This window comes from Silurus aristotelis (genome assembly GCF_946808225.1).
Source record: "Silurus aristotelis genome assembly, chromosome: 5".
Lineage (NCBI taxonomy): Eukaryota > Metazoa > Chordata > Actinopteri > Siluriformes > Siluridae > Silurus > Silurus aristotelis.
The window spans coordinates 22,168,722-22,177,468 of NC_139578.1; the positions used below are offsets into that span (position 1 = coordinate 22,168,722).

General features: G+C 40.3%; 1 protein-coding gene across 1 annotated transcript in view; it reads right to left on the reverse strand.

Moving 5' to 3' along the window:
• Window positions 1–8,747, reverse strand: part of dnah2 (dynein, axonemal, heavy chain 2) — a 149,480-nt gene that overhangs the window by 52,082 nt on the left and 88,651 nt on the right. Inside the window, exons 40-42 of the mRNA XM_083541395.1 lie at window positions 5,522–5,674; window positions 4,774–4,899; window positions 2,689–2,907 (exon numbers count right to left, since the gene is read on the reverse strand). Of these exons, the coding sequence (XP_083397521.1) occupies window positions 2,689–2,907; window positions 4,774–4,899; window positions 5,522–5,674 (498 nt within the window). The remainder of the gene's footprint in view (window positions 1–2,688; window positions 2,908–4,773; window positions 4,900–5,521; window positions 5,675–8,747) is intronic.

The following is an 8,747-nucleotide window of genomic DNA, read 5'->3' on the forward strand; positions in this document are numbered from 1 at the left end:
ATAGATTATGCAAAATGAAAAGGTGTTGAGTCAGACATAAGAGAGAAGACGGGCAGTGAGGAAGGATGTGAAGAAATAGACGGATGGATAGACATCCTGAAAAGTATAAGAGAAAGAGCAGAAAACTAGAACAGGGATTGAAAGCCATGAATGTTTAGACACACACACACACACACACACACACACACACACACACACACACACACACACACAAATATCATTAATGACCAGAATATAAAAAATGCAAAATAAAAAACCCCTGGTTGAATTGCTTTAAATCTGATACACTATATGGACAAAAGTATTGGGACACCTGACTTTCCCACCCACATGTTGTTCTTTCTCAAACTGTTATTGTAAAGCTGAAGGCACACAGTTGGACAGATCCTCTTTGGATGCAGTAGCATGAAATTTTCCCTTCACTTAAACTAGGAGACCCAAACCTGCTCCAGCATGACGATCTCCTGCTATAGAGCTCTGACCTCAACCTTATAGAAAACACCTTTGGGATGAATGTGAATGCTGACTGCAACCCAGGCCTCCTCACTTCACCCTAAATCACTACCTGACTTTACTAACACCCTTGTGTCTGAATGAGCACAAATCTCCCACAAGCACACTCCAAAATCTAGTGGAACATCTTCCCAGAAGAGTGGGGGGAATTATAAAAGCAAACTGGGACCAGACTTTAAATCTCTTTGTTGTATTTTTCAACATTGTATCTGCACATTTCTCACTGCTATAGCGTTTATATTTATTAGCTGTGTATATATATATATATATATATAACATGCTTATATACAGTATCTCACAAATGTGAGTATACCCATCCCATTTTTCTGCTTGAGAGGGTTCAACAGGGTTCAGGCCTGCAAACATACCTGGCCAATCAATCACCTTCAGCAAGGGCAAACTTGGTGGTGTGTTTGGGGTCGTTTTCATGTTGAAAATCTGCCATTCAGCCCAGTTTCTGAAGGGAGGGCTTCATGTTCTGCTTCAGAATATCACAGTACATGTTGGAGTCCATGTTTTCCTCAATAAACTGCAGCTCCCCACTACCAGCAGCACTAAAGCAGCCCCAGACCATGATGCTACCACCACCATGCTTGACTATATGCAAGACACAATTTTCTTGGTTCTCTTCACCAGAGCGTCGCCACACATGCTGGACACCATCTGAGCCAAACAAGTTTATCCTAGTCTCATCAGACCACAGGAGATGGTTCCAGTAATTCATGCTCTTGGACAAGTGGTCTTCAGCAAACTGTTTGCAGGCTCACAGCTTCAGAATAGGGTTTCTTCCAGGATGACGGCAGTGCAAACCGACTTGTTGCAGTGAGCGGCGTGTGGTCTGAGCACTGACAAGTGGACCTTCCACTTCTGCAACCTTTAAAGCAATGCTGGCAGCGCTTGTGTGTCTGTTTTTTTAAGCAGCTTCTGCACCTTGCAGAATCCATCTATCTATCTATCTATCTATCTATCTATCTATCTATCTATCTATCTATCTATCTATCTATCTATCTATCTATCTATCTATCTATCTATCTATCTATCTATCTATCTATCTATCTATCTATCTATCTATCTATCTATCTATCTATCTAAATGTGGAATGGGCTGCCACACGCCACACTTATGACCAGGTGTCTGCAAACTTTTGCCAATATAGTGTATATAAAACATGACGCGGTGCGTGTGTAATTTAAGACTTTCTCTTTCTATAATCATGCTTTAGGTGCAGTCGAAAAAAATCGTGAAACGAATTGAAAATAGCTCTAACTATCTTAATGCTCGCTGCAAAGCGTGTGAAATGGGTGAAAAAAGGGCCATCGTTGGAAAATGTAATTATCCATAATTGTAGCCTCTCCTAACTGGATTAGACTTGCGCACGTTCCTCAAAAAATATCGTGCGCAAGAAAACATATCACAACAACGTGTTGTAAGTGCTACCAATTACGGCGTGGCGCGCGTAAGAAGCTCGTGGTTTTATCAAAACGCCACCATGTTAGCTGTAAGTCTGCGTGAGTGCTGTTGTTCTGTGTTAAGCGTCCTGAAGAGCACTGCAATACCTGTGGAGAGTGCCTTTGATGACTGTTGTTTTGGTGTCAGGGATGCGAGACGATGGTGGGTTACGCCGCTCGCTAACGGTGCCTCATTTTCATACTAATGAATGCCTTAGGATAGCCTCAGACAACAGACGCTTTGGAGGGAGCTCTGTGTCAGATCGGTGCATCTTCTTTTGCCATTAAATCGTCTCATGTTCGAGATAATGAGATCGCAATATCACAAACGTACGCTGTGCTATTGTTGGAGTGAGCGTTTGTCTGGAATGAGAATTGAAATGGTCGCGTTGTGTAATTGATATTTTATATTCGTGGGAAATTCATGGGCACGTGCAACATTATTCGCGTAGTGCCCTTAATTTAACTCGGAAGCAATTAAGACATTTTCGAAAAGTGAAAGTAAAGTGTGTTGTTGTCGCTACAAGTGTATTTGATGTTGTACTAGAGAGCAAATGCAGCCTTCATGCTTGGGGTATGAAATATTTCGCCTCCTTTATCGGTGTATTGTTATGTAAGGCTCTAAATTGACTTATGCGTGAGCAAAAAGCTGTAAAATAAACCTGAATTATAGCAGGAAAGTGCATTAGAATCCCAACGCCGTTAGCAGAAAAGTCGCAGGACTCACACGGACGAGGTTGAAGCCAGGTTCGCCTTTTCGGTGCATGGTGCTCAGGGTGTTCTGCAAGGTCCTCCAGGTGACGCTTTTGCCACTGCCCGTCTTGCCTACGATCATGGAGGAGTGGCGCGAGTTCTTGGTTTCGTACAGCTGAATGACTTTAGTCAGGGTGAAGGGAGAGACCTGCAGACCGCTCTGCTGAAGCTCTGCTTCTATAGTCTCGCTCAGCTACAGGGGAAAAAAAACAAAGGTAAACAGAAAAACAAGGTAGATGGATAAACAGCTGGTTGTTTTTGGAAGAGATGTAATGATCCTTCAGAGTGTAATAGATCTGTGCATTATTACTGGCTCTAATTTCAAGTTGATCAGCAAGTGCAAACGATCGGGCTAGGAGTATGTTTTAAACTAAATAACCATGAACAATCTCAGCACCCAAGACACACACTCTTCAGAGCCAGATTACTACAAAGGCATTAAAGCACTTTCGCTCTAATTCAATCCCTTTCTCGTTTCTTTTTTACCTCATTAACTGTGTACAGAAGCGCGAAAAGAGAAAAGATCAGAAGCATATTAGCAGGGAACGCATTAGCATTAAGAGCCGAGGGTGGAGCTCTTTGCTCAACATGACACTGCAATGAAACATTTTACAATGTAAAATGGACAGATGAGAGGAGATGGTGTGGGGATTGCAAATGATTTGTGTATATAAATGTGAACGTGGGTACATGCTGGTTCTCAACCTCCTCCCTCGAACACTCGATCGTTGCTGATGCATGCAGCATATCTACTACGCACAGGTTCATTTCCACACCACCCTTATAGCCAAAGGTTATAGACCTGAAGCTTTTGATGAGACCTTGTTTGCACCTCATGCGCATAATATTCCATATGTCTCCCATGATTCACATCTGAGTCATCCTCACTCCGTTTTGTATGAGTCCTTAGGTATAGAGTTTAATGAAAATGATTTGAGTGACTAGCAGTGCACTAGGGATCCTGTATGCAAATGGAGTCATTCGTGTCATTCGGTGTGAATGTTTGAGAGAACATGCAGCAAAAATTACAGAGTAGAGTACCTCTACTACGTATCCGGTGCATGCCTGACGAATGGGGTTCGAGTTGAGTTTTTTGAGACATGTGACTTGACACAGTTAAAAACTGCATGTGACTACTTCATTACTCACCTGAACTGGTTTGCCAATCAATAAACTGACACAACAATCAATACACACAGTTTTGTTTAAGATTATAACAAACATCTCTGAGAGAGAAACCGGATCAGCAAGCAAAACAGAAGTGCAATACAATATATATATATATATATATATATATATATATATATATATATATATATATATATATATATATATATATATGTGTGTGTGTGTGTGTGTGTGTGTGTGTGTGTGTGTGTGTGTGTGTGTGTGTGTGTGTGTGTGTATTGGGTCACCTGACCTTACCTTGCGATATGTGGTTCTTCTCTGAACTGTTACCACAAAGCTGAAGGAGCACAATTGTGTAATGTATCTTTGAATGCAGGATAATAAAATTTGGGTTCAATTACAATTAAAAACCCAAACCTGTTCCAGCATGGCAATGCACAAGCTTCATGAATACTTTGCATGGGTTGGAGAGGAAGATCTTGAGTGGCCTGCTATAGAGCTCTGAACTTAACCATCCTTTAAGGTCAACACTTTTGGGATGAATTGAAAAGCTGACTGCACCCCAGGCTTCCTCACCTCAATCAGTACCTGACTTTACTAACACCCTTGTGACTCCAAGATTTAGTGGGGACACCTTCCCAGAAGAGTGGAGGGAATTAGAAGAGCAAACTGGGACTAAATGTGGAATGCGTTGCTCGAAAAGCACATACGATATTTAAGACCAGGTGTCCGGAAACCTTTGGCAATATATTTGAAAGTTCAAAATTTGGGTTCAATTACAATTGGAAACCCAATCTTATCTGTCAAAATAAGTAATGTAACAACTTAAACAATAAATAAGAGGCACCAGATACTCATGTTTTGTATTTCTTTTCTAATAGGAAGGTGGGATGCATATACATTACCCTTAAAATTGATCACCAAGTCATACCTTCCCGTAGTTGATTGTGGGCATCTCCACAGCAGGAAACAGATCCTGGATTATTCCATTAAACAGTGGGAGGTCAACCGAGGTCAGTTTAGCGATGTTCATGTCCTTCATAGACATAAGCAGGATCTGGTGGTTAATAAGCAAAAGATTACTCATACAGCCATTTCACAAACCAGTCATAACCTTAACTATTACATAAGACTGCTTCTTTTTTAACTATAGGACATAATGTGTGTTGACACTTATGTTCTCTCTGCCTCTCTTCTGGCTTTATCATCAACTTGAAGAACAGAGAGCAGTGCTAAAACTGTGCAATAACATTTACTTTACACACAGACAATGGCTTGAACTTTAAAAAATGCCAGAAATTATTATTAGTTCATTATTCACAGAGAAAAAGACAGACAAGTAGAGTTTACACTCAGGTAGAAGAGATGGGCTTTTTTCCTTTTTTTTTTTTTAAGCTTCCTTTCAAGTTTTGTCCTCTTTGATACATTTTTTATCACAGCCAGTATTCTCAACAGGGTAAAAAGCACAGGATTACGTGTTAAATTCCTATCAAAAGAGGCACACTATAAAGTTAATAAACACGCACTTAAAAAGAGCTTATCTGGTAAAGTATAAATAAGTCACAACAGAAACTGATGCATTTTTTTTTGTAGTCTAATATTGCAAAATTTAGTTTGAGGTGATAAGTGTGCAGCGTTTTCTACACGTGTGGATCCACGTCTGTGGATGCGGGTGCAACCTCTTCATCTGCAACATCAGGACAGGTTCTGCGCTTCTTCCCAGCGTAGCGGAGCAGAGAGGTGAGTGCACGCAGGCCAAAATCGTAGTGATCCTGCTTAGACAGCTGCTGCACTGCCAGACTGTAGAGTGTGAACACTTTCTTAGCTAACACCTGAGACACACACAAAGGGATACGCAGAGTAAACCATGTAAGTGTGGGAAATTGAAGTGAAAATAAACTGAGATGCAGAAAATGAGAATATTCAGTACGTCTAAGAGGACGTGTGTTACTTTTCATTAACGAGGAATGGAAATCAATAAATGTCACAGTGACACCGTAGGAAGCAAAATCTGACAAACCAGCACATGATCTCAGGGGAAAATTCATTTCGACAAAAAAGAGAGATTGAAAACATGTCTTTCTTTTAATAGAATAGAAATATGGGTGTGTCATGAAATCTACAGGCATGCCTGAGACAGAAAGCGTGCCTTGCTGCCTGCACTGCTTTAGTCACTGTGCTAGTAGACGGTGCTCTAAACTAAGAAATTACCTGCAAACATGTTTAAATGGATGAAATGAGCCTTCAAGGCAGCAATACATCATGATGTTGCCAAGATTTATACATAATGCTTTCTAGCCCCAAAGGGCCCATTAGGCTGGATGCAATGAAGTTATTACATGACAGCTGAAGATAACACAGTGAGTTCTCAGTGACTATTCTAGGGTTCTATTCTCATCAGAAATATGAACCTATTCAAAAAAATTACACATATCCTGCATTTGTACACAAGCACATAAACATAGAACAGAATAACGTAGATGTATGAAGCCATTAAAACTTGGGCGAGTTAGGGGTAGAGGTTGAGGGGAAGGATAGGGACTCAAAAACAATTAATTTGGATATGACTGGATAGGTTCCTGCTTCCGTACAAAACTGGGCGTGTCCTTAACTCCACAAATTAGCAGCACGTTAAAGGAAATGACTGACATTTTTTTGAATGTTGTAAGCCAGTACCTAGTACAGTACAAACTAACCAAACACAACTGAAGGTGCACGAGGTGCTAGTTTTGTCACACGCCAACAGATGGCAGCACAAGGCTGCACGCACAGTCACAGGGAGCACCTAATTTCATAAGTCGGTGTGACAAAAAAAACATCCTGTGTACATAAGGAGCTGTGCAACTGGTGCTCTTCCGACCACATGCGTGACCACGTGTGCTATTCTGACCACGTGCACACTCTGTCGCCGAGCTCTCCTCACACATGAGTTTCTCTCCGTAAATAACATGATTTAATTTACGCACCAACCCTACTCGCCAGATTTGGCTGCTGTGGACTCATCCCTGAAGATGAAGATCCAGCGCAAAGGGCACCGTTTTCACACCATTGAATTTTTCACACCATCGGATAGCAGAAGGTGCTTGACGAAAAGAAGACTTCCAGGACACATTCCAGAAGTGAAAGAAACTCTGGAAGAGCTGTATTACTCTGCAAGGGGACTATTTTAAAGGTAACAGTGTGTAAACTTAGATAAATTAAGCACAAAGTCCCGAAACTTTTTAATACCACCTCTTATTCATTCATTTTTTAACACTCTTTCTTGTTCACTTCACTCAATATCTGATTAAACATCACCCATTTAAGTGTAAAACTATATGAGAACTATTGAATGATGTGGCTATCCACATAGAAATGCTTAAAATCTTTCAATATATATATATATATACAGTACAGACCAAAAGTTTATATATATTATATATACAGTACAGACCAAAAGTTTGGACACACCTTCTCATTCAAAGAGTTTTCTTTATTTTCATGACTATAAAAATTGTAGAGTCACACTGAAGGCATCAAAACTATGAATTAACACATGTGGAATTATATACATAACAAAAAAGTGAACTGAAAATGTCATATTGTAGGTTCTTCAAAGTAGGCATCAAGAGAATGCCAAGAGTGTGCAAAGCAGTAATCTAAGCAAAAGGTGGCTACTTTGAAGAACCTACAATATGACATATTTTCAGTTGTTTCACACTTTTTTTTTATGTATATAATTCCACATGTGTTAATTCATAGTTTTGATGCCTTCAGTGTGACTCTACAATTTTCATAGTCATGAAAATAAAGAAAACTCTTTGAATGAGAAGGTGTGTCCAAACTTTTCGTCTGTACTGTATATAGGGGCAAAAAAGTATTTAGTCAGCCAACAATTGTGCAAGTTCTCCCACTTAAAAAAATGAGAGAGGCCTGTACTTTTCATCATAGGTACACTTCAACTATGAGAGACAAAATGAGAAAAAAAATGCTGAAAATCACATTGTCTGATTTTTAAGGAATTTATTTGCAAATTATGGTGGAAAATAAGTATTTGGTCAATAACAAACATTCATCTCTATACTTTGTTATATACCCTTTGTTGGCAATGACAGAGAGCAAACGTTTTCTGTAAGTCTCCACAAGGTTTTTACACACTGTTGCTGGTAGTTTGGCCCATTCCTCCATGCAGATCTCCTCTAGAGCAGTGGTGTTTTGGGGCTGTCACTGGGCAACACAGATTTCCAACTCCCTCCAAAGATTTTCTATAGGGTTGCGATCTGGACACTGGCTAGGCCACTCCAGGACCTTGAAATGCTCCTTACGAAGCCACTCCTTCATTGCCCAGGCGGTGTGTTTGGGATCATTGTCATGCTGAAAGACCCAGCCACATTTCATCTTCAATGCCCTTGCTGATGAAAGGAAGTTTTCACTCAAAATCTCACGATACATGGCCCCATTTAATCTTTCCTTTACCTGGATCAGTCGTCTTGGTCCCTTTGCAGAAAAACAGCCCAATAGCATGATGTTTCCACCCCCATGCTTCACAGCAGGTATGGTGGTCTTGTACGTCTTCCATTTTCTAATAATTGCTCCCACAGTTGATTTCTTCACACCAAGTTGCTTACCTATTGTAGATTCAGTCTTTCCAGCCTGGTGCAGGTCTACAATTTTATTTCTGGTGTCCTTTGACAGCTCTTTGGTCTTGGCCATAGTGGAGTTTTGAGTCTGACTGTTCGAGGTTGTGGACAGGTGCCATTAATACAGGTAACAAGTAGAGGACAGAGGAGCCTCTTGAAGTAGAAGTTACAGGTCTGTGAGAGCAAAAAATCTTGTTTTTTTTTAAGATGACCAAATACTTATTTTCCACCATACTTGGCAAATAAATTCTTCAAAAATCAGACAAGGTGATTTTGGGGATTTTTT